Genomic DNA, 26,050 nt, shown 5'->3' with positions numbered 1-26,050 from the left:
TGTTCAACAGGTTTTGGTTCTAATTTCCATTTTGAGGAACCTGTTGACTGTTGTAACCTCTTCCGATTTCGGTTCCATGAATTTTAACATGGTACCCTGTTATGCTCACCCTTGATAACTAGATAAGATTGTATATTTTATTTACCAAAATGTCAATAAGCCTGAACATCCTTGTAGATTAGCATACTAGAGGAATATGGTACATTCCTTAAACCTAATTTTGACAACCTACCAGGCTAACATATATGTTTAGTAGAAGTATTTATTTTCCAAAATATTATTCAGTAAAATTCTATTACTACGGGTCTGTTTTGATTTACTGAGTTGAGCTGAACTGAACTAAATTGAAATAAATATTTTATGAGAAAAAGAAATCAGGAACTGAAAAGAAACTGAAATTAAGCTGAAGAGAACATGCCCTACGTATATAATTTTTATTCGCTTACGTGCTACTCGAAAATCGATAGCAATTTCGAAAAAACATAAACTTTCAGCTTTTGCTTTACACATATTAAGCATAAATACCATGTCACTTGACCAACGTTGTAGCCAAATTACCATGGCAATTATCTTCACACATATGTCCAGGATATAGATGCTTTAAATAGAGAACATCTAACAGTATAAAACTCTATAAAGCATTAACCAACAATTTCATACTCAACCCTCAATTTTATTCAGCTCATCCCATAAAATGTCAGAAATTGATCCTGCATTCATCCAACCCATTGAACATAGGCCTAAACCCTTTACAATTGAAGCTGAAGGAATCCCTATCATTGATCTTTCTCCAATCACCTCAAACAATCACTACGAAAATGATCGTGGTGATATTAACGACATTGGAGTTCTTATAGCTGAGATAGGCAATGCCTGTGAGAAATGGGGATTCTTCCAAGTGATCAACCATGGTGTGCCACTAGAGAAGCTTGAGAGACTTGAGGTCACGGGTAGGAAATTCTTCACCTTACCCCAAGAGGAAAAGAGGAAGGTGGGTCGAGATGAGGCCAACCCAATCGGATACTATGATTCTGAGCATACCAGAAATGTTAAAGACTGGAAACAAGTTTTCGATTTTACTGTTAAAGACCCCTCTTTTATTCCAGTTGATCCTGATGATCTTAAACCCAAGGAGCTGATTAACTGCTGGCCACAATCTCCTCCTGAGTTCAAGGAGGATGCCCAAGGGTATGCAAGGGAATTGGAAAAACTTGCGTTTAAGCTGCTGGAGCTGATAGCCTTGAGCTTAGGCCTTGCAGCAGATAGGCTGAACGGCTATTTCAATGATCATGCAAGCTTTGTGCGACTTAATTACTATCCGTCCTGCCCTTCTCCTCAACTGGTTCTTGGCCTTAATCAACACAAAGATGCAGGTGCCTTGACAATTCTGGCACAAGATGATGTTGGTGGTTTACAAGTCCGACGGAAATCAGATGGTGAATGGGTCAGTGTTAGACCCAACCCTGGTGCTTTTATCATTAATGTGGGTGACATTGTCCAGGTAAGCATTACCCCACTTTCGGGATGTATGGGGCATTGGGGCTGTGATATAAACTTGGGCTTCTCTAATTTACAGCTAAAATTCAGAAGTTGGTGACAAGTTCTTCTAACATTGTATATAACGGCTAATTAGAGCACTATATTTCTTAATTTTGTGTGTGTCTGTGTTGCAGGTTTGGAGCAATGATAAATATGAGAGTGTGGAGCATAGGGTGATGGTAAACTCAGAGAAGGAGAGGCTATCTATCCCATTCTTCTTCTACCCAGCACACTACATCATGGTCAAGCCTTTGGAAGAGACAATTGACAACGAAAATCCCCCCAAATATAATGAATATAATTGGGGAGTTTATTTCGCAACCAAAAGGAAAAGTAATTTTAAGAAGCTCCAAGTTGAGAACATCCAGGTCGCTCACTTCAAAATAGTCTCACAGTGATTATTAAATCTGGATGGAAGGAGTATTACAGTTTACAGTAAATCATACCAAAAAAAAATCTGTAAAATCAGGTAGAATTATCCTCTAGCCTTCGAGATATCTAATACTGTATTAGAGCATAATGTAGTCAGCTAATAGCTGATAAAGTGTTTAAGAATCATTTTGAGTTGTACTTTAGAATATGTATTCTATCTATATGTTAGGGTCAAGTGACCCTTTTAACTATCTCTTTACTTACCTCTCTATTCTGGCTTAGGGCCATGGATGAAAGTACCTATCATATCAAAGACAAAGTTTGATGGAAGACGATCTTACAAGAACATTGCAAGACAAAGTGACTCCTCCTGTTTAAGGGGCAGATCATTACATTTTGGAGGGTTTAAATTAGAAGTTTCAGGATAAAAGTCCTCTACTTTCAATTAAAGTTGCTAATACCTCCATCCAAAATCAGTTGTCACGTGCTTGAGTAGACTTTATAATTTAGCAATCATATAGTACTGAATCGGATTCAGTAAAGTAGGTAGAAACATAACCTACATTTTTTTAGACCATAAACATAACCTACATGAGGTAGAGTAGGATGTTCAATAATATTTTTTCAAGAACATGACATTATAAATTTATAATCAGGAGGCTAGCTATCTTGGAAATGAGATTTTCACTGTGCTAAAGGAAACAATGTAAAAGATACATGTTTATCATACTTTGACACAAAAAATAAATTTAGCGTGATCAAGATAGCAAGTTACCATAGAATGTTGCTTTCATTCTGGTAATGACTCTGCCAATGCATCAGTGGCGGAATTTTGTGCTTCCAACAATTGCATTTGGCGCTCTGCATGTTCTCTTTCACAAGCACTAATCCCCATTATAATGTCCAACATGGTGCCTGTCGTTCCAAAGAATACCAGTGGTGCAAGAGATTTCTTCTTTATTCCAACAGGAATAGCTACCAAAGCACCCAATACCGAAAAAACCCATGTTCCTAAGGCACTGCAAGGAAAACCTAACTAATGAATATTGCATTTGAACAGCTGACTTACATAATCAAGATGCAAATAGTAGGAACAACAAACACCACAGCTAAATATGTGAGGTAAGTCTTTCCAAACGTCAAAGCCAAAATTAAGGTTGTTTTACTTTAAAGCTATTTATTTAAGAGGTCAGAGTAGCAAAAAGATCCTATGACATTACAAGCTGGAAATAGTTGTTTTACTTAACTAGATTATCCTCCCACAAACACATGAACAAATGTGCAAATTGGCATGTGGTACATGGTAGATGCCTAGATGTCACAGACGTATACTTTTAAATTAGTTCAACAAAACTTAGTAAATTGTTTTCCTGTACTAAAGGGTACTAGCTTACACAATCCTAACAGTTTCATAATTCTATTTTGCTGCTATACAATATGAAAGCAGTCTGTACTCAGTATATAATATATTACAGGTAAGTTTCTCAAAACCATGTCTTTGATACTTCTAGTCTCAACATTTGCACAGACAGCTATTTCCCCATTAACATCACCCACAAATTGAAATCTTAATTCAAATAGACTTGGTGCAACCAGGAAGCTACAAGAAAAGGCGATGTTGATCACAAGGAGTTGCACAACGTACTGTCTATGTTACCCAGATTTGGGTTTTGGTGTTAGGCACTATAACGTGAGGCTAATTCAGAGATTCACAACAGATTTTCATGTTTTTTGGACCAAAATTAAGCGTCGTGTATCCAAACCCAAGTTCAATAGTCAAAAAATCGACATGGGTTCGTGAATCGTGAGTTATCCAATATCAAATAATCTGATTCAAGGTAAGCTTACCACTGACATAAATTATTAAATTGAAGCACTTGTATTAACATAATGCAATTAAAGACCAGAAATTTCTTCTCTTTCCTTTCATTTTTGTTTTTCTTTTTGTGGGAGGGGGAATAATAGATGATTACCATAGAAAAATAATATAATTGTCAATTAAGCATGACAAAATTGAATCAATGATCAATAAATTAGCTTACAATTAGCAGAAAAATGCTTAAAAATTAGCAATTTGATCAATTAGGGAAAAAAAAAACCCCATGAAATTAAGGCAGCAGAACCCCAGAAAAACAATGTCAAATTCCAACACATTACATTTGAGTAGAAAATTCAAGGGGTTGAAGGAAAGAGACAAACTTTGAAACAGAGCATTCCTCAAGATGCTTAACTTCTTCTTTTCCAGCCATTTTGATCTATTTTGCACCGATATATGAATTGTCTGTTCAATACTAAAAATTAATTGATCAGTGAAATCGGTAAAATGCCCACATTGTAAATGAATAACAGAATTACAAGCATTTAACAGATGAGGAGAGAGAAGAGGGGAGAACTTACTGATGATGAACCGAAATTAGCAGGGTTAGGGTTCTTTCTGGGAAAGGTAACAGTGAGAGGGATTGAGGGAAGACGAGAAAGAAAAGAGAACCCGAGTAAGGGTGACCAATTGTACAAGAATTGAGTCAACTTGTGAGATTGGGTTTGGTTTTGGATCGGGTACAGGTCAACTCGATTTATGTAAATTGTTGTGAATGATCCAAATTAAAGTGTATTGTTAGGCCCCTGTTTTATTCATCTTAAAAAAATAATATTAAGTAAAAATAGTTTCAGTTCAGGAAAAATAATTCAGTTCAGTAAAATTAAATTCAGTTCAGTAAAATTAAATTCAGTTCAGTTCAGTTCAGTAAAATTCAGTTTTCTTAAAGAAGAATTATAATAGAAAATCAGTAAAAATAATTTCAGTTCATTAAAATTAATTTAAGTTCAGTAAAAATAATTTAAGTTCAACAAAAATAATTTCAGTTCAGTAAAATTAATGTGAAGAAAACAGGGCCCTAATCTTGTAAATCGATATCAACAACAAGTCATACCAAGTAGTACTTGGTTTTGTGGAAAAGATTATCATCTTACAATCATAAGGTTGTGGGATTAATTCCTACAAGCCGTGAGACACACGCAAATTGCGTGTGCAACATAAGAAATTAATATGCATGGCTCGATTCTCTCTTCTTTTTTTTTTCCCTAAAATATTATCTACCTTATTCTAATAAAAAAAATATTAGTGGGTTTATAAATTGATGAAATCATAGAGGTTAAAAGGTAAGATATGAGTACATTATAATGTTCATGCAAAATATGACTTCCCTAAAAAAAAATTTAAAATTAAATAAATTAAAGGGTGGTAGTTTTTATTTTATTTTTTTTTAAAAAAAATGGTAGTTATATTTTTAAAATTATGGTAGTTTTCTTTTGAAAATTATAAAAGATGAAAGAGGTATTTTGGGAAAGTGAAATTTATCACCCAAAAATCCCTTTCACTTTATATATTACTATAGATTAGAGCCAACTTGAAAGTGGAAATTCTCTTATCTCCCCCTCCCCCCCCCCCCACTCCTAATATGTGAAGAAGTTTAATACTCCCTCCGTTTTTAAATACTTGCTCCACTTTTCATTTGCGGTCGTTTTTAAATACTTGCTCCATTTTCTTTTTTAGAAAGCTCTTACAGTATTTAATTAATTTCTTCCACCTAATGGACATATTCTCATTGATTGAAATTTGATTAAAGCATGTAAAATTGTTCAAGTATATTTTCTATGCATCGCCCAACATTATCTATATTTATATTAATTATTAATTAAAATTAGGACATATTCTCATTGGTTGAAATGAGCTTAACTGATTAGAGCTGAATTGAACTGAATATAAGAGAAGGAAATTAGGAACTGAACTGAATTGATTTGAACTTAACTGAAAATAATCGTATGAGAACAAGTCTTTAGTGGTTAATGAGATAAGAGCAAACTCCAAATGCTCCCCTTACAAATAGCCACCTCACTTGCCACATCATAATACAAAAAAGGCAGTCAAGTTAATTATACTTTTAGTAACACATCAATAAAGGATAATAGGAAAATTTGTCATGAATCAGTCCCAATCAAATAACAAGATGCATCGAAGAGATTTCAATAGAAAAAATAAAAGAAATTTAGTTATTTCAATGTTATTTTCCTTTGCAGAATGACACATCATATTGCATTAACACAGGGACATTTCAGTAGATGATTATTTAATTCAAAATTTCCACTTCTAGTCATCTTACTAATGTTCAGTGACGTCTGTTAGCTTTTACTTTCAATAATTCCATTTTTTTCACTCTTCTTTAACACTTCATAATCACATGAAGTGCCGTTAAGATATTTAACCATCCACAATCTCAATGATGACTCTATCATCTCTCAAAATAAATACAACATTATCTTGAAAAACGCAAATATCATTCACTCAATTCACTTTCCATCACATACAATATTTCACAATATCACAATTCACAAATATGTTAAAATCTTAAACCTAAACAGATAACATAATTGAATATCAAGAGTATCTTTAAAGATATGTATATGACACACCCTACTCAGCAATCTGATCCAATCCAATTCAATTCATCCAACCCAATCCAATTTTTAAACGAATATTATAACATAGAAACCTACTCGTATCTTATGTCTAAGCGAGAGTAGCAATGTACAAGTATATTTTATAACTTCATTCTTAAGCAATCCTATACTTAGCATTAACACTTTGGAACATTTTTCCAATCTTATTAATCACATTAAATTAAAAAAATTAGCGTTACAATAAAGCTACTCGTATTGGGCTTGAATTAGTTCTATTTATAGTTGGTTACTTGCCCAAAATAACCCAATTTCTCATTTCCCCCTTTTCATTTTCTCTCTCCTCTCAAATTCATACTTTTTCAAAGACAACGGTTTAACCTCAACTTTTTCAAACATTTCAAATTTCGAAAACCCAGAAAATCTCAAATCTCCATTTTCTCTCTCCTCGATCCCACCTTCAATCTCCAACAATGGGGGCAGCCAACAGTCGCGAAGGATTAGAGCTTTCAGATTCCGATGAATACGATGAGCGTGATTCTGAGGGTGAAGAAGAAGAAGATTACGACACTTCTGAAGAACACCAAGATGAAGGAAACCTTAGTCATGGCGGTAAAACTGCTACTACTCCATCTTCGTCTTCTTTAGATGATGTTGAAGCTAGATTAAAGGCTTTGAAGCTTAAATACTCAACTCCTGCTTCTGGGTCTTCGAGGAAGAACGCTGTTAAGCTTTACAAGCATGTTGGTGGTGGGACGGCTGATTCGAAATGGAAGACTGCTGAATCTGCGACGTCGTATTCATTTGTGAAGACTCGTGGGGAAGATGAGGAGGAAGAGGAGGAGGAAGAAGAGGGGGATTTGTATTGGGAATTGAGAGTTGGGTCGAAAATTAGGGCTAGGGTTTCGACGGATTTGCAATTGAAGATGTTTCCGGATCAATTGAGGATTGATTTTGTGTGGAATGGTGTTTGGGCGTTGAAGTTCTTTGAGAAGAACAATTATTATGATATGTTTGTGTCTGAATTTCAGGATTGTTTGTTTGAGAATGTTCATGGGGTTGAACCTACTGAGCAGAATAAGGTGAAGGTTTATGGGAAGGATTTCTTGGGGTGGGTTAATCCTGAAGCCGCCGACGATACGATGTGGGATGCGGTTGATGATGAAGGGCCTGGATTGAGTACCCCTAAGTCTACTCCGGTGAGGGTGAAGCAGGATTTGCTTGAGGAATTTGAGGAGGCGGCGAGCAGTGGGATTCAGAGCTTGGCATTGGGTGCTCTTGATAATAGTTTTCTTGTTGGGAATGAGGGTATTCAGGTTGTGAAGAATTTCAGGCATGGAATTCATGGAAAAGGGGTTAATGTTAAGTTTGATAGGGGTAATGGTTCTAGCTCTAATGTGAAATCTTCGAGTTATTCGACCCCGAAGAAGGTGATTTTGATGAGGGGGGAGACTAATATGATGCTTATGAGTCCTGTGTTGGAGAATAAACCTCATGCTGGAGGGCTGCATCAATTGGATATTGAGACTGGAAAGATTGTGACTGAATGGAAGTTTGCTAAGGACGGTGCTGATATTTCGATGAGGGATATCACTACTGATAACAAAGGGGCTCAGCTTGATCCTTCAGGGTCTACATTCTTGGGATTGGATGATAATAGGTTGTGTCAATGGGATATGCGTGATCGCCGTGGTAATGTGCAGGACATTGCCTCTGCTAACTCTCCTGTGTTGCATTGGAATCAAGGACATCAGTTTTCTAGGGGCACCAACTTTCAGTGCTTTGCTTCGACAGGGGACGGTTCAATTGTTGTTGGTTCGATTGATGGGAAGATTAGACTGTATTCTAAGACCTCTATGAGACAGGCTAAGACTGCATTCCCTGGCCTCGGTTCGCCAATTACCAATGTGGATGTTACCTATGATGGCAAGTGGGTGTTGGGTACTACTGATACATACTTGATTCTCATTTGCACCTTGTTTTCTGACAAAGATGGAAGGACTAAGACGGGGTTCAGTGGTCGTATGGGTAACAGAGTCTCGGCTCCTAGGCTGCTTAGGTTAACTCCTGTTGATGCTCATATGGCTGGGGCAAACAACAAATTCCATGGCGGTCAATTTTCATGGGTAAGACGGATATTACTTTTATGCTTGTAGCATTTATACTATTTAGTCACCTCATATGATTGCTCATTCATGATTTTAGAATTATTATTGGATAGGAAGATATATATGCTGATTTCTAGCTATCTGTTAGCTTATGTTTGCTTGTTGTTTGTGCGAACAGTTTGTCTATAGTGCATATGTTAACTGTTAAGTTACAAAATTCACTATTTCCGGCAATGCCAAATTAAATAAGAAACTCTTTAGAGAAGGTAGTAAACATGGGGATAGTGAATTCTAATAGGGAAATTTATAATTTCTCTCATTTTTAGAGTAGTTAAGTATGAAGCTATTCTCTTATTGTTAGAATACCAAATTAACAACAATATCTGAGCCTTAATCCAAAGGATGGGGTTGACTACATGAACCAAGATTATATATCCTGTTGATATTCTCTCCCTCCCTCCATGCCCTTCTATCTTTGTAAGCCCAATTTCTTCATATCATTTATTATTCCTTCCATCGGTCCATCCTAGTGTTTTTTTGTTAGAATAGTTTGATTCATAATGATTATTGAAAGTGTTGTGTCCGTGGTCATATATAAATTTCTTTATATGAATAGATTGCTTCAAAGCTGTTGCTGTTTAAAGGAACAGGGATGGCAAATAAAGCTTTATGCTCTTCGTATGTGCCTTTTGTTTGGTTTTGTCTATGTTGATGCGATGTCAATTAATGCCTATAATGCCTTGTAGTAGAAAAGAGGGATGGTGTGGAAATAGGTTATTGGCCCTGATTCCTATTCCTCTATTTATTTGTATGATATAGTATGAAACATATTTAGGTTAGTTTGGGTCACGTTTAAGCCTTCTATTCATCAGAAGTTTAGAACCTTAATATCATTGACTTCTGTGATGGGGGTGTAGATGCCTTGCAATCCTGCATCAAAATAGGAAGGATTGGATTGATCTTGTTTTCTATTTTTCTGTTTATTTTTGTGATATGGTATTTAATATGCCTCGGTTGGGGTGATGTTGTTAGACATAGCCCCCCCTTCCCCTTATATGCTTTGTTGATGGACCCTTGGAATCCTATGTGATGTATCGGTGAGTGTTTGATTAAGTTTATGTAAGCAACTAGGCCACTTTTGATGTGTTGGTCTTTCTGATTTGAAATTTTTTTGTCGGATGTTTCTGATGTGGTGAAGGATTTTTATTGTCTTGCTTTATATTCCCGCTTTAAGTAATTGGTGAACTTGATTAAGGCTTTTTATTGTCATGCTTTGTACTTGGGCTGTTTGTCAAGCTTCAACAAGCTATGTAATTGATATAACTTATCACTGAAACATATTTTGCTGGCCTGAGTTTCTTTTTAGAGATGTATGTGTTGGTAATTTGCTGATTTATACCCCTTAAAATTTTTGAATGCTGTATTTTTTGAATGCATTGTATTTATTGAAGGTACATCAGATAGTTAATAAAATCAAAAGACAAATTGGAAACAGTGGTTGTCACAAAATATTGACTTATTAATTTTTGCATGTTTGCAGGTCACCGAGGAAGGGAAACAAGAACGTCACATAGTTGTTACAGCTGGAAAATTCAGTGTCATTTGGAACTTTGAGCAAGTGAAGAACAGTGCGCACGAATGCTATCGGAATCAACAGGGCTTGAAGAGCTGCTACTGCTATAAGATTGTTTTGAAAGACGAGTCTATAGTGGACAGTCGCTTCATGCATGAGAAGTTTGCTGTTAGTGACTCTCCTGAAGCTCCTCTTGTGGTGGCAACCCCTATGAAAGTGTCCTCATTCAGCATATCAACCAAGCAATGACAGTATAGTACTGCCATTGTATGACATGTATGCCAGCTATCTAATGATTGTGAAGAGCATGCCTGCTGCATCAGTAGAACAATTTTTTTTTTTTCCTATTAGAATTTGTAAGTAGGGGTGCAGCACGTGTTCTCGAGTGCATTTCTAAATTGTGTGCTTGAGAGTGTTCTATAGATTGTATTGCTTTTAGTAGAAACGTTTTATTTCACTAGTGTTGATTAGGATATGGAAGACAGCATTCTGAAATCTGGATGACTAAAAATGCAGGTATTGAAAATTTCCGAATTTGTTTGGAAATGAGTGATGCTGTCCTGAATTGTGGTTCTGTATTTTGTTGAAAACAATTTCATATAATGTTGAATGAAATTGAACAAGCTCTTTCTGTTTTCTTTCTTCTACTCCTATGGTGCTACGTCTTTTTCTAATGATATTAACTCTCCAATAATTCAACTAACAAGGATAGTATTGGCTGCCAAAGTTACTGTATTTTTTTTGCAGGGTAATTTTATTTCTCGGCAGCTAAACACGACGAATTAGCTTAATACAAGTATATCTTACCATTTATAGACAAAGAACTGCACCCAGAAAATTCCAAATTTATAGCACATGATAAAACCCCCTTAACCCAATAATTGGGAAAAGGGGGAGTTACCAAAGTTCATACTTTGTACTTATAAAACATCCTAAAATACAGAGTTGTTGACAAGAACTAGGTCCGAGGTTTCAGTAGTGATGGGGGATGTAAACCCAGATTTTATTCAACCCACTGAATTCAGACCAAATCCCACCTCAACCATTGAAGCCAAAGGAATCCCAGTTATTGACATATCCTCTGCAAATGATGAGGTGATAGCAGAGATTAAGGAAGCTTGTGAAAAATGGGGATTTTTTTCAAGTGATTAATCATGGGGTGCCTGTGGAGAAGAGACAGAAAGCGGAGTTGGCGGCGAGGAAGTTCTTTGGCTTAACCCTGGAGGAGAAGAAGAAAGTAAGAAGAGATGAAGAGAACCCTTTGGGATATTATGATTCAGAGCATACAAAGAATGTTAGGGATTGGAAAGAAATATTTGATTATACTGTTTTGGACCCAACTTTGATTCCTGCTTCACATGAGATTGGAGATGAGGAGATCAGAGAACTCAGGAATCAGTGGCCTGATTATCCTCCTGACTTCAGGTACTTTTAGTTTTTTCATCGTTCATTACAAATTTGGTACGGAGTAACATATTTTTTTCGATATTTGTTCAATCTGGAATGCATATTTTTTGATATTAAAGGTATATCATAGGGTGTTTTGAAATATAAACTAGTGGTTGTTCTGTTGACACACACATATACATGATCAAGTCTTGGAGATTGGTGAAGTGTTCTGGGAACAGCGGCGGTGCTAGAACGGTAAACTTGTATTTGATATTCTGTGATTATAATGAATTATTTACCTTTTGGTTATCTTATATTAGGATGAGAACTTAAAGAAAACTATATTATTATTTCAGATAGTTTATTTGTTATATGCTGACTGCCAAGCACTTTTCGTGGATGATTACTTATGTTAGCTCCCCAAAACATTTTGGGACTAAAGGATTTGTTGTTGTAGTTGTTTGATGGACCAGATTGTTAGATTGATCTGGGAGATAGATGAGGTAATTCTATATATTTGGTAAGAATCATTGCAGAATTGAGATTGAGCAGGACATTAATCGGTGTCACACGTTTCCTCCTTCTCCTGGATGATCAGTTTTTAATCTGATCTTTCTACTTGGAGGATTACAATACTGTCAAATTGTTATTTCTTTCATGCTAGTCATGCTGCATTATAAAATGCCAATACTTCAGATTGAGCAGCTAGCTTGTTGCAGAAAAGTCAATGTCTTGAGTTCTTTGTTACTATTTTTTTTTTTAATTTTTTTTCATTGAAGTTTGAACTTTCTTGTTTTTAAGTTTAGCAAAGTAGCAAACTTTATAATCTGGTATTGCTAACAATTTCTAAGCCTCTGCAAAGGGTTACCAAAGACAAAACGCGAAAAAATGCTGAAAAGAAATCTGCATCAGGGACTGATTTCTCTGAAAATCCTTCTGATTATGTTTGTTGTGATTGAGACATCCTATGAGCAGCTAGATCATCAACATAGTCATAAACCTTTGAGCAACCACTTTGTACTGGTTCATGGATCTTGTTTAGGAGCATGGTCCTGGTACAAGCTGCTTCCCCTTCTTAAATCATCTGGTCACACAGTCACTGCAATTGATTTAGCTGCTTCCGGGATCAACCCTTTGCAGCCAAATGATCTTCAATCCATATCCGAGTATTTTCAGCCATTGACAGACATGATGGTTTCTCTTCCCTTTAATGATAGGGTAATCCTTGTAGGTCATAGTTTAGGCGGGTTGGCTATATCTCATGCTATGCAGCATTTTCCTGATAAAATCTCGGTGGGTGTTTTTGTCACTGCTCAGATGCCAGGACCAGCTCTTACTGTCTCCATTCTTAGCCAAGAGGTAATCTTATGTTTAACTTGTTTGTAAACCTCTTAGAATTTCCTAACAGTCTCTACTTTTCTCATCTGATTATCTGTTATTCTGTATGAACTATGAATAACAAGCTAAGCTCAGAGTCGATAACATTATGGCTTTATCTGACATTGTTTGCAGTTATTGAACAGAACTGGACCTGCATTAGATAATAAATTTATGTATGACAAGGATGACAACAGTCCAAATAATACTCCGACACATTCTTATTTGGTCCGAATTTCTTGTCACAACAGGTGTATGACCTTAGCCCTCCTGAGGTAAGTTGATGAAGGAGCAGCATAATCCACACATAGTGCATAATTTTACATTCTTAACTGGATCAGTATATAACTCTGTGCCTGCAGGATATTGCGCTTGCAACAACATTAATGAGACCATTGCGCTTATTCAGTATGCAAGACATGTCCGAGGTGATTGTCTTAACAGATCAGAAATATGGATCAGTTCCTCGCGTATATATCATCTCTGAAGAAGACAGGATAATGGATAAAGAAGTGGAGAGATGGATGCTTAAGAAAAACCCTCCCAACAGAGTGGAAAAGATAAGAGGGTCTGATCATATGGTCATGGTTTCCCAACCCCTGCAGCTTTGGGCTCATCTGCAGAGCATTGCAGCAGATTTTGGTTAACTGTTATTCTGCTAGCTCTTTTTCTGCAGTCTGCAACTGCAGAGTCTGCACTGATTAATGCTGAGGGGTGGAGTCACGGGTAGCTAGCCGAGGTTGTGCCTCCCTTAGCTAAGAATTACTTGGTTTCTTGGTGATCAAATTCTTTGCAAATAATAAAACAGATTCAAAGTGTGTTTATTGTTAATCACTGTGATAAAGATTCAAATAATGTTGGGCTAGGACTACCGATTTTCAAGGTTGTAATCATCATCCTTAACCAAATCCTTGTCCCTCTACCATCTTTTCAAATTCCCGGCTGACCAAACAGAAGACTGACCAAACGAAAGAGATTTAAGACTAAAAAGAGAGATTAAAGAGGAACAAGTAAAGACACAAATGCATTAATGCTAACCAAGGTGATTAATCACCAATTACAGCCTTGCCAATTCAATCTAGCAAGAGAAATGACACTATAAAACTACATGATTAGCTCATCACAAAACTCAACATGATTAGCTCTAATAGATACAGCTTTTCCCTAACAAACATTCGAAAAACCTCAGGATAAAAATAGGTAAAACCACTAATGTTGTTAGACTGTTAGTAGCTTTACCCATTGTAACCCCAAATTATAATGATTTTGCCTCTTGATAAAGTTCATCGAAGAGATACATTGGGTTTTCCTCCTATAATCCGTAGTAGACTGATAGCCGCGTCCCTACCTCCAATATAGCACGCGGGTTGTGATCACATTGTTCAACCATCCTCAACCCAATATCAAATAATTGTTGGCGATTTACATGCCCTTGTAAGCCCTCGTCAAATACTATAGACTCAAACAATAGCCAAGAATTCTGCTCAGACAAACCTTCCAACTCGTATACATATTCACTCCTAATAACTTGTCGTGCAGTTGTCATTGAACGTGTAGTCACCAAAATCCGACTACCCTCTTGACCCAACTTCAAGAAATCGTGTAGGCTATCCCATTTCTCACGACCTTGAAATAATACATCATCAAGAACTTCTTTCCGCTTATGTGCTCTTGAAATCGCGTTTGCACCCACTTCATCGTTGAGGTCCCATCAACCCTTATACCAGAAACTGAATCTAGAATCTTACACAGAATGGTCTTGACTTGACATCAGCGAATTGATCAGAGACACAAACCCACATCCTGCTGAATTGCTTTATCATTGAACACAAGCTGGGCAAGAGTAGTCTTACCTAACCCCGTCAAACCAACTACTGTCGTGGTCACAAAACTTTCAACATCATCAGTAGTACGTTGTTTTAACAACATACCAACGACTGTGTTCAAATCATATTCCCTTCCAAATTCAAAAAAGAAGTTGATTCTTCACTCCTCTTAATAGGGTTATAGTCTATATTAACCCCAAAGTATCGATTGTTGTTAACCATAGTGTCCAACTCTTCCTTAATGTCCGTAACCTTACGACACATTATATGAGCTTGAGACACCAACTTAAGAGTCCGATCATCGTTGTTGCTGTCAACGAACAGCGACTTAGACACGCTAAAGAGGTCAGTAAGAAAATCACCAACTTCATAGGCAACTGCCTTGAGTCGCTCATCAATGTACCCGCGTGTTTCGCGAGGTAGCTCGGTTGATTATAGTTGAAATGGTCTTGATGAGATCTTTGCGTTGAACATTGTAGGCTGCGTAGCCCAAGTTGTAAAAAATCTCTTTCATTTGCGACGAATGATAAATCTCATTGATGATCGTAGACCCGATTACAGAAAGGATGATTTCGAGTTCGAGGTCGGCCATTGAGAGTGTAGTGTTAATTAGGTTTAGAAATGTGATTATGGGATAAATGATGCCAAACAAAATATTAACTACTTGGAAAAAGTTAGCTGCGGAAAGTAAATGTGGAAGCATGCTCCGCTCAGTCCAACACAGATTTTCGCTTTTTCATTGTTTAATGTTGAAGGTAATCAAGCTTTAAGACTATTTTGCCACCATTCACCGGAATAAAGTAACTTACCATGAGGTTTTGTCAAATGAATCAACAATTTAGAATTAATTTTAGGGGTCGTTTGGTCGGGGGTAATAAACAAAGGGAAAAGAAATGAACAAGCCCCATTCCCTTTGTTGTTGTTTGTTTGTCACTATCAATCATTCCCTTTACCCTATTTCATTATTGACTTTACCTATTTTTGCTCTAACATGATTCTCCACCCCCCTAGACTTTCCCATTCCCTAGCCACCAAACCCACCACCATACCCACCTCACCTAGCAACCTTCTACAGCACAACCACCACCCATCCACCCCTCCCCCATCCAGCGTTGTCGCTCCCCTACACCCTTCGTTGGAACACGGCGCACCTCCCCCACCCATCGATCCCTTCCCCCCCCCGAAAACATCTATCCTCCTCGAAAACACTTTACCCACCAAAGAAAAACCCTCCCCCTCCCCTTAAAACCGTCGGCTAGGGTTTCGTGGGTGGGGAAGTGTTTTCGAGGTAATTAATAATTGGCTGGGTGGATTCGGAGGAGGGAGGGTGAAGGATGGAGAGGGTCGGAGGAGGGAGGGTGAGGGGCGGCGAGGTGGTAGTTGGGCTGTAGGATGGGTGGGAAATGAAGAAATAGAGTATTGCTATGTGGAGGTGGTGGTGCTGTGGTGGAGGTGATTCCTTTGTGTTTTTTATAAAACAAACAACATGCTAAATGGAAAGGGATTCATTCCATTCTCTTTGATACCTTTTCTCCATTCCATTCCGATTCCATCGTGCGAACCAAACGGCCATAATTGACAAAGCAAGTACTCCATAATTGTACACCAAACAATTCAGTATGTACTTAACCCTTTACTTATGACAATTATTTTGACAAAGCAAGTACTCCATAATTGTACACCAAACAAAACATTAGCTATTCATCTTACATATGTGTAACTACAAATCGAACAAAGCTTGATTGAGTTGGTGAGAAACTCACCTTGTGACTTTGAGGTCACAAGTTCGAGCCCCACTAAATCCAAAATGTTTGGGAGTAATGAGATTCCCTTATCTCCCCACTCTATTCTCAAGTTTGTTAAAGAGAACAAGATCATAACATACATTTGAGTGATGAACGAACTCCTAAAAGGCTAGGATATTTAAAAGATTCCTCAGTAATTCAAAAACATGGTAGTATTTGATGTAAGAAACGAAATGATTGATTATATACGGATAAAAATATTGTCGACTTTGATCAAATTTTATCCAATTTATCAATTTGACTTACAAGTTTCATATGCTTTCGTGTCACTCTCCCATATAGAAAGATGACATTTGGCCGTTTGTCAATGGTCGGCTAACTTTTAGGAAACAATCTAAATTATTTTTTTAGAAATAAAGGCGATAATTTTTTTTTTTTTTTTTTTTTAGTATTTAAATTACAATAATTGTTTGGTGGTCCTAGATCCATCTAGATAAGCTAAGGTATGATACGCATTGATTTCATTTTATTTTAATATAGAACTGTACTTTAATCAACCTACATAATACAAGTAAAATATTGAAATTTTCTCTTTTGAAGGGAATATATATAATGGTAAGACCACAATTAAACGACTTTCAACAAAATAAAAATTTAGACCATGATTAAGGGTGTCATTGTCAAACGTAGAATTCTATTCAATGGAAGATGCATGGGGTTGCTATGTCCCAAACCTCGCTCCCAACCACCCCAAAAAGAAAACGTTATTTATTTGCTTAATTTGCCACAAGTGGGTCCCCCCTCACCAGTGGCGGAGCCACGGTGGGTTCAAGTGGGTTCATTGAACCCACTGATTTTTTGAAAAAAATTAAAAACTTTTTTTTAAAAAAAAAAAAATCAAAATAGGTTTAAATAGAATATTTGTGTATTATATGGCAACAAGTAAAGTTGTAGCCCAGTGGTTATTTTTACCTCTCATCATACAATGATACAAGAGTTTGTGGGTTCAGGGTTCGAAACCCATAACTCACACTTTTATTTTTTCATTTTGTTTCCTTTCATCCTGCTTCCCCTAATCCCCTGCTTCCAGCTTTCCTCTTCCTCATTCCCCCAAATTGCAAAACCCTAACTTCTTCCTCCTTCTCTTAATCTCTTCCCGTTCTTCCTCCTTGGCTCCTTCTCTTCCCGTTCTTCCTCCTTGGCTCCTTCTCTTCCCGGCGCACGGGCGCAGCACCGCAGAAGTCCGCAGCAGCCACTCAGGCACTCAGCCAGCACCGCAGCACGGCAGGTCGGCAGTAGGCCAGTAGTCACTAGTCAGCCCACTTTGCCGGTTTCCTTTAAGGCTTTAATTGTATGTCGTCTTCTATCTAGTTCTATCTGGCCTTCTGGGTTAATAATATATAAAGTTTTTGGTTTCATGATTTTTGTAGATAATTACGTGAATACGTGGTGTTTGAATGTGTGAATGTGTGATGAACTTTAGCTATCAATTTTGGGTTTTTGGGTGACTACTGTCTATTGAAAAAATGGTTGAAATTGGGGTCTTGGGGAAGGAAGTATCTGATTTTCATTTACTGATTTAGGGTTTGTAGATTGTAGAAGTAGTTCATTTGTTGAATTGTTGTCTGTTGACTTGAATTAGTGTAATTTGTATAGCCTGTACTTGAATTGTTGTTTGTTGAATACTTGAATTGTTGCCTGTTGAAGTGTTGAATGTTGATTGTCGGTTGAAGTGTTGATTGTCTATTGTTTTAGAGTGTTTATCAATGATTCAATGGAGGTTGTTTTAGAATGTACTACATTGTTCTCATGTTCTGTAATTAGTGTAATCTGTACATTGTTCTTGACTTCTTGTCATGGGTTATCATCGATTTATTGCAGAAGTCGATTAGAAGGGGATAATCAGTGCTCGGTGCTCCACTGCTCCGTCATCCACTCATCCATATTTCGTGGCTCTGTAGGTGAATAACTGAATTTTTACTTCTTAATTTCATATATTTTACATACTATTTGTTTTGATCTTGAATGAATGAATTCTTGATAATAAATTATGATGTATTGATTTTTATTATCTAAAAAAAAATCTGAAAAAAATTGTATGCAATTGCAAAGATATTCTTCTTCTTAGTTTGCTGTATTGATGTATGCCTCTATTGCCGTATTGCCGTATGCAAAGATATTCTTCTTCTTGAATCTTGATAAATTATGATGTATTGATTTTTATTATCTAAAAAAAAATCTGAAAAAATAATTTTATAGTGATTGTGTGAACTTCTGTATTGCAGTATTGCCGTATTGGTGAGTGGTTTGCTTATTGATATTTTTTGGTTTATTTCTTTCTCGTATCCATTCTTTCCAGTTTCCAGTTAGCCTATTGTTGCTGTATTGTTGCATGTTGCTGTTAATTGGCGAGTGGTTTGCCGTATTGTTGCTGTTAGCCACTTAGCCTATCATTGAAACTGGTGAAATTCGTTGAGTTACTTTTGGTCTTTACATAATTGTATGCAAATATGCAATTCGTATAATTGTATTCAAATATGCAATTCGTACATAATTGTATGCAAATATGCAATTCATTCAATTGTAAATTATGATTCTGAACTTTCGAAATTTCGAACCCCCTATTTGGAAATCCTGGAGACGCCACTGCCCCTCACTCCGCCTTTGCCAACCGTCCCAACCACCACCCCGAACCACCGCGACTCTACTTGTGTTCGGCCTAAGCTTGCATTGTCAAATTCATATTGAACCATTGACTAGTTGGTGAACCCGTTTTCAAAAAAATTGCTATGTTGCCTATTCTCGATATACATTGGGAAGGGAATTTACGAATACTCAAAGGCATACAAAAACTTACGAGTTTTAGCAAAAGATTCTCTTTATAATCGTACACATTGTAATATACACTAAAACATAAATAAAAGTACGAGTAATAACAATAAAACAAAAATGTAACAATTTAACAAACAAGTTGCCGTGAAAATCAATTACTACTAATCAAAACTGTGATAATAAAATCACAAAGAGTAACTAATCAATCAACAACATCCACTGTATCACTAAACTTCTCCTAACCATCAACTAAAAACATAAAACGAAAATATAAAAAACAAACAAAGAACAACATAGATCTCATTTGTTCTTATGTTTTTGTACAAATTCGATAACACTTGAACATATTTACATATGATACGTACATACATAGTTCGACAACAACGAACTACGTATGTAACAAAATTAAGGAAGAAGGCCGGGGTAAGGAAAAGGTACTTGGTAATTATAATTAAGAGTTCGACGATTACGATCTGAAAGAGCTTCATTATCGGCATCTAAACTTCGATGAACAACTGTTTTAACTGCATGAGCAAACACAACTACAAATTCTACTCCTAATCTTAGTAAACTTAAACACATCTCAACTTCTTTTATCACCATTCCTCCCATTTTTTGTGCTTTTTTTTTTTTATTTCTTTCGAAATATGCAACTTCTAGACGCCGCGTATTTTTTTTTTTTTTTTTTTGTGTGAGATTTTCGAATGTTTGATGTTAATAAAAATGGAAGAAAAAGTGGGGTTTATATATAGTTTGAAGAGTGGGTAAGAAAACAATGCATGATTTTTGTGGCTAAGGAAATAAGGGTGAAGTTTTGGTTTAATTTGGCTTTTGTTGTATTCCAAAGGCCGTTTATTAAAATGAATTTTCTCTCTCTTGTATGATTAAATTGATTAATGTAGTGTGATTTCTTTTGGGACCAATCCAAGTCATCACAAATATCCAAACACGGGTTTTTGAATTCATTCGTCAATATGGTCTGGTTAAGGGTATTTTGGTAATTTTGTGTCGCGGGTTAATTGTCTTTTATCTACTTTTCTCATCCTATGTAGTTCATTTAGGGTGTATCGTGTACGTGTAAGCATATTGATGTCTTACATATGTAGCTCTATATGTATCGAAGGGATGGACTTTTTTTCTTGTTTGGCATGTCTAAAGATAACGATATATATAAACCCTACTGGCTAATGTTGAAGGTGTGGTGGTTTTTGTGTCGCTAACTTAAAATTCGATAGATAATCGGTTTCATTAGCGATACGGAAAGTACTCTCTTTAGAAAAGGCAATTGGTCAAATTAATTCAATAATGTAATTTGATTTAATTCTTAGTTTATTCTGCGATGTCAAAATATTAAAAATAAGCATTCTAAGTAATTCGAATTTTTCAATCTAAGGACTAGCTTAATTTTGTTTCCTTAAAGTATGTATCACTGTCGAAATTATTAAGCTTAGAAATTTCCTTTAATTGAATAAATGTTTGATTTCCTAATATTAGAGCATGTTCACATTTACTGATTGGAGCTGAATTGAACTCAACTCAAATGATTGGAGCTAAACTGAACAGAACTCAATTGAATAGAGCTAAAATGAATACTTTATTAACGAAGGAAATTAGGAGCTGAACTGAACTGAACTGAGCTAATCAGACCTGAACTGGAATGAAATTAAAGCTGAAATGAACAAGCCGTTAGATTTTGCGATTAGGAGAGAGTTCAAATCTCTAGCCTTTTTACTATCCATTTAAAACCAAATATAAAAGCTAATTATCTACTCCATAATACATTAAAATCAAATTTTAGTATGCTTTTATTATCAACCAAACAACTCCGAATTTCACCTCAATATGCTTCACTCTTTTTACACCCAACAAAAGAGCACTATACATTATTAATGTAAATTGTATAGTTGTTCAATTTAAAACATTAATAAAACTATACACTAGGCCATTTTCCAAGGTGGATATGATGATAACATGTGAGATTCGTAAAAGTCTATGAAAATTTCACTTTTCATAATTGAAGTAAAATAAAAGAAGTAGACGAATAGTTCATATCATATGTACGTGGTGTTGCAACAACTGAACCTATGATTTGCTAAAACATCCTTGGTGTACATCATGGCCTTATCCAAAGTTCTTAAACACGACAACCTTGGGACATACTTTACTCACTGTTCAACTACTTTCCTCACATTTGCTCTTTATTACTACTAATTGGTACACTTAAGAGGTGATTAATGAATTTGTTATCAATTCTAGTATAGCAAATTGCAAGTAGCTCCATATATTTAAACAAATAAGTAAATTAGGAAAAATAACATAATAAGTAAATTAAGAGGTGATTCTCTTCAATGAATATTACAAAGCTCCATATAAAACTCTTAAGCAATCCAAATTAAAATCTTGTCTAATTTCTCCACATTTTGTACTGACTATTTGATCATGCATGTTCTGTCCATATTATTACATTTGACTCCCTTATTTAAAGAAAAATATGCTCAAATAATTTAAGAATTCATCATATATTAGTTAAGATATTTGTCTTAAAAAAAAAGGTTAAGATATTTAAAATTCTAATAAACTTCAATAAAAGTTATTCAAGTTTAATTTACAACCAAATTTAATTCAAATTGTAAGGTCTTATAAGCTTAAATAAATAAGTTTATTAGAATAAGTTCAAATTAAATAAGTGAGAATTAGGTGATGACATACTCTTAATCTTTCAAATAAACCTCATTGAGTCATTGGGTTCATATTTTTATATATATTCAAAAGTATCCCTCTTAATTACTGTTTCGGATGAAAACAATCGAATCTCGGAAGATCCTTTTATCTTGAGGGAACTTGGTCTCGGTCCGAACGATGCAGGAGCCGAGGGTTTCCTGCACAACAAATACACGTAAACTAGCCTCGGGGGGGACGCCGAGGAAGGCCCCTCCGATGCTTAAGTCAGTATATTAGAGAGAGAAAGCTGTGCAAGAGTTTAGTTGCTTGAGGCTTTATTGTCTTACCAAGAATTGACCAAATTGTTGGCTTTTATACCTTGGCTAATGAAGGAGGCGGATTGGGCCCGGAAGTCAGTTGGGCTGGGCCAAGCTGATTGGGCCGTTGACTGACCTTGACATGGCTTTGAGGATGTTGATTTTTGACTTTAGCACATTTGGAGAGTTGAACCTTAACCTTGGGCTTTTAATTGGATCATTCAGTGACCAGGCCCAATTGGACTAAATTGGACCCAAACAACTTGCCCCCCAGACCCGATTTGGAAGGATGACGGGTCGGGTTTGATTTAATCAGAAAAGGAGGGAAGTGAATGATTTGTTAATCCAAAAATGTGAATTTAAACCGTAATTAACCCATGATTAATGAGATAACAACAGTTAATGTGGATAATTGCGGAAGTTGGACGGGTAGTGGGCGATTTAACTGCAAGGTCGTGTGTTTAACGGTTACTTAGTGGGGTGCTTGAGAGAAATTGAAACGCAGACTCCTTGAGTTCCCATTTCTGGAGATATAAATAGAGGCGCGTCTTCTCTCCCCACTCATTCGTCAACACAAACCCAGAATTCTCAAGAACGCTCAAGAGCCCGCATCAAAACTTCGCAAATTCCCCGAGCATTAAGCTTAGAAGCTGAGACTTGTCACTACCAATTCGTAAATCGGCGACTTTTGCTTCAGATCAAAGGGTAGCCGAGGAAGAGCTAAAGCTTGCTAAGCTGAAGCAGGCAGCAGCTGAAGAGAAGCAGCAGAAGGCTGAGGAGTACGAGAAAAAGGCTGCTGAAGCCCTCCAGACCTTCTGCGACGCTATGGAGAAGGAAGTTTTTCCCCCACTGATGGAAGGGGAAAAATTCCTCCAAGAGCACCTGGGGGTGGACATCTCCATGTTCAAGGCTGCTATCGAGAGCCGAATCCAAGAAGGAGCTGCTGCACAGGCTGAAGTGCAGCATCAGCTAGAATCTCTTGAAGCCAGCAGAGTGGCTGCTGAAGAGATGCTCCAAGCTAGGGATGTCCAACTCTCAAGGGCTGCTGCTGCTGCTGAAGCTCAAAGAGCTAAGCTACAAGAGGCTGAGGATCAGCTCACTGCCAAGAAGGAAGAAATGGTCCAAGTTCAGGCCGAGGCTTCCCAGGTTCAGCAAGAGTTTACCGAGCTGAAAGGCTCCTCCTCCAAGCTCGTCGATGAGCTGAAGTGATCCGAGGAAGACTTGGAGGAGACGAAGAAGGAGTTGGCCGATGCTGAGGCTCTACTCAAAGTCCGTATCTATACCCAAGAAGAGTATGAAATGGGTTTTAGAAACGGGTTCAGAGTGTGCCGAAGGGTCTGCCTTCATGCTGAGCCGAAGCTGGACTGGTCCAAATGTGCTGAATGGGTCCAAGATCCCGAAGACCCTCACATGAAGTATGCCACTCCAATCGAAGCTGAAATCCTTAAGGCTGAGGAAGCCGAGGAATAAGCTGAGAGGATGGAGTTGGAGGCTGAGCAGAGGGAAAGGGAGGCTCGGCAAAGTGCAAAGCCTGCTTCTTCTGCTGCTGGAGCTGAGACCAACATTGGGCCCAATGAAGCTGATCAGTCTGATCCTCAGGCTGAAGCATAGGAACTCGGGCAGTCGTCTTCAGAATCTTGCGGTTCATCATGTGCTTAACTTTAGACTTGCCGCTTTCTGAGTTTTTGCCTTTTGTTTTTTTTTTGCTTCAGCTTGCCTTATCGTACAACAGCTTATTATATTTTTATTTTGCCTGTACGTATTTCGGCAGCTGTTACTTTCCGCTTGTGGGCGGCTGCCGACTATTTTTGTAATTCAACATTTTTATTTCAAAGAAGTTCACTTTCTCAGCTTTCTTGTGTATTTTTTTTTTCTCTTCGCTTTACCAGTCTTCGCACTTTACTGCTTTCTTTGAATGATCTTTCAAATATTTGCTAAGTGCAGAACTTCGGCTAGCGAGAATCATTTCTGCTGAGACTTCTTTTTGCCGTTTGTACTCGGATGTTTTCAACTTGTGAAAAAACTGACATAAGTATCAAACTTCGGCTGAGCTGAAGGGTATTAGATCAGTTGTGCCATTTCTCTATTTCCCTCTGCCCCCCCAGAAATCTGAAGATGAGGTCTTCTGAATTCTGGAATGGCTGATAATTTTTCTCGGCTAAGCCGAGGATCTTTGAACACTTTGCTTTATTTTCTACATCTGTTTTTAAAGTACTGATTTCCCACCTGAGAGTTTTCACTCTAGAGATGGTACTCTTGTGACACTTTCTTCAATTCATCCAAGGGAACAACTATCCGAAACACCATGCCGGGGCAGCAGTTTATCTGAAGTACGAGGCATCATCATGCAATACTTCAGAGTTGCAACTACCACCCGGAACTGATTCATCCGAAGTACAAGGCATCACTATGCAATACTTCGGGGCTTTATCAGTTCCTATTTTTTAGGCTATGTTTCGGATAAGTCTATGGCCTTTTTGCCCAAAGGAACAGATTCTCCGAAGTACAAGGCATCACTATGCAATACTTCGGGCTTGTATCTTTTTTTGGCAGGTTTTACGGCTTGCCGAGGTACAAGGCATCATTATGCAATACCCCGGACAGCGCCGAATGAAACCTTGAATTTTTGAAAAACCGTAGAAAGCATAAAGACTTAAAGAATACACGCAAATCAGTGTACTTACATAGATTGTACTATCCGAAGGATTTACACATAGTATTTTTTTAGAGCACATCGGCATTCCAATGGTTTTCCAGCTCGGTGCCATCCATTTGTTTGAGTCTGAAGGTACCGGGCTGAAGCTCTTGATAAATTTCATAAGGTCCCTCCCAAGATGCTGAGAGTTTGCCATGAATGCGACTTTTTTGAACAGCTGCAGCATTCCTCAGAACTAAATCCCCAACTCTGAGAGGCCGTTGATAGACTCTTCGGTTGTAGGACTTGCTCATTCTGAGCTTGTGTGCAGCCATCCTTTCTCGGGCTAGATCTCTAATCTCGTCAAGGAAGTCGAGGGACTCTTTCATGAGCTGCTCATTTTCCTCGGCTGAGAAGAGATTCACTCGTAGGCTTTCTGAGCCCACTTCCACTGGAAGCACTGCTTCGGATCCATACACCAGCTGAAAAGGTGAATGCCCCGTTGCCTCCTTCTCGGTTGTCCGGAGTGACCAGAGGGTTCCCGGAAGTTCCTCTACCCACTTGGACTTTTGATCCTCTACTCTTTTTCTGAGAGCGTTAAGGATCTGTTTATTTGCGGCTTCGGCTTGGCCATTACTCTGAGGGTGGCAAACCGCGGAGTAAGCCAATTTTATCCCGAATTGATCAGTGTATCGGCGCAAGGGCAGGTTGTCAAACTGTCTGCCGTGGTCGAACACAAAAACTTTTGGGATGCCGAACCGAGTTATTATGTTCTGCCAGATGAACTGTCTGACAGTTTGCTCAGATATGCTTGAAGCAGCTTCCGCTTCAATCCATTTGCTGAAATAGTCGATTCCGACTATCAGCCACTTTCTTTTGTATGGGGCCTCGGGAAAGGGTCCCAGAATATCCAACCCCCATTGTGCAAATGGAAGAGGATTAAGAATTGGCTGGAGATCTAGGCATGGCCGATGGATTATCGGTGCAAATTTTTGGCATTTCTCGCATTTTCTGACCATGTTCTTTGCATCCGAGATCATTGTAGGCCAAAAATACCCTGCCCTGAGAGCTTTGTGGGCTAAGGTTCTCCCTCCTATGTGGTTTCCGCAGATGCCGAGGTGAATCTCTCGGAGAATATAGTCGGCATCCGTTGGACCCACGCATTTCAATAATGGAGCGGAGAAGGATTTTCTGAGGAGTTGGCCGCCGAAGACGAGGAAT

The 26,050-nt window shown here is 37.5% G+C and overlaps 4 protein-coding genes, 1 long non-coding RNA gene and 1 pseudogene across 8 annotated transcripts; 5 read left to right on the top strand and 1 right to left on the bottom strand.

Moving 5' to 3' along the window:
* Positions 1-409: 409 nt before the first annotated feature.
* On the top strand, positions 410-2,296 carry LOC110704990 (protein DMR6-LIKE OXYGENASE 2-like). Its single transcript, XM_021882801.1, has 2 exons — positions 410-1,501; positions 1,674-2,296. Exons 1-2 carry the CDS (start codon positions 695-697, stop codon positions 1,935-1,937), a joined length of 1,071 nt encoding a protein of 356 aa, XP_021738493.1. The 5' UTR covers positions 410-694; the 3' UTR covers positions 1,938-2,296.
* Positions 2,297-2,458: 162 nt separating this feature from the next.
* LOC110704989 lies at positions 2,459-4,467 on the bottom strand. Of its 4 annotated transcripts, none has more exons than XM_021882798.1 (3): positions 4,309-4,467; positions 4,069-4,202; positions 2,459-2,930 (listed from the first exon to the last, which is right to left on the bottom strand). In XM_021882798.1, the coding sequence occupies exons 2-3, from the start codon at positions 4,158-4,160 to the stop codon at positions 2,702-2,704; spliced, it is 321 nt and encodes a 106-aa protein (XP_021738490.1). In that variant the 5' UTR covers positions 4,161-4,202; positions 4,309-4,467; the 3' UTR covers positions 2,459-2,701. The 4 variants fall into 4 exon arrangements, with proteins under 4 accessions (XP_021738490.1, XP_021738489.1, XP_021738492.1 ...); XM_021882797.1 differs by having other exon boundaries at positions 4,069-4,192; positions 4,309-4,465; XM_021882800.1 differs by having other exon boundaries at positions 4,111-4,202; positions 4,309-4,460.
* A 2,203-nt stretch (positions 4,468-6,670) lies between these two features.
* LOC110704987 (protein CYPRO4-like) lies at positions 6,671-10,684 on the top strand. The gene is made up of 2 exons (XM_021882795.1): positions 6,671-8,492; positions 10,015-10,684. Exons 1-2 carry the CDS (start codon positions 6,840-6,842, stop codon positions 10,294-10,296), a joined length of 1,935 nt encoding a protein of 644 aa, XP_021738487.1. The 5' UTR covers positions 6,671-6,839; the 3' UTR covers positions 10,297-10,684.
* Positions 10,685-10,730: 46 nt separating this feature from the next.
* LOC110704988 lies at positions 10,731-13,670 on the top strand (annotated as a pseudogene).
* Positions 11,029-12,030, top strand: LOC110704854. The gene is made up of 3 exons (XM_021882669.1): positions 11,029-11,142; positions 11,222-11,472; positions 11,973-12,030. Exons 1-3 carry the CDS (start codon positions 11,029-11,031, stop codon positions 12,028-12,030), a joined length of 423 nt encoding a protein of 140 aa, XP_021738361.1.
* Positions 13,671-17,393: 3,723 nt separating the features above from the next.
* LOC110704986 lies at positions 17,394-18,345 on the top strand. The gene is made up of 2 exons (XR_002508029.1): positions 17,394-17,735; positions 18,266-18,345. It is a non-coding gene; the product is annotated as an uncharacterized LOC110704986 (long non-coding RNA).
* Positions 18,346-26,050: the final 7,705 nt, after the last annotated feature.

The sequence above is a fragment of the Chenopodium quinoa genome, unplaced genomic scaffold (genome assembly GCF_001683475.1).
Source record: "Chenopodium quinoa cultivar QQ74 unplaced genomic scaffold, ASM168347v1, whole genome shotgun sequence".
Taxonomy (NCBI): Eukaryota; Viridiplantae; Streptophyta; class Magnoliopsida; order Caryophyllales; family Amaranthaceae; genus Chenopodium; species Chenopodium quinoa.
Note: the sequence above shows the minus strand (reverse complement) of the source record. Positions and strands in the feature narration are given on the sequence as shown.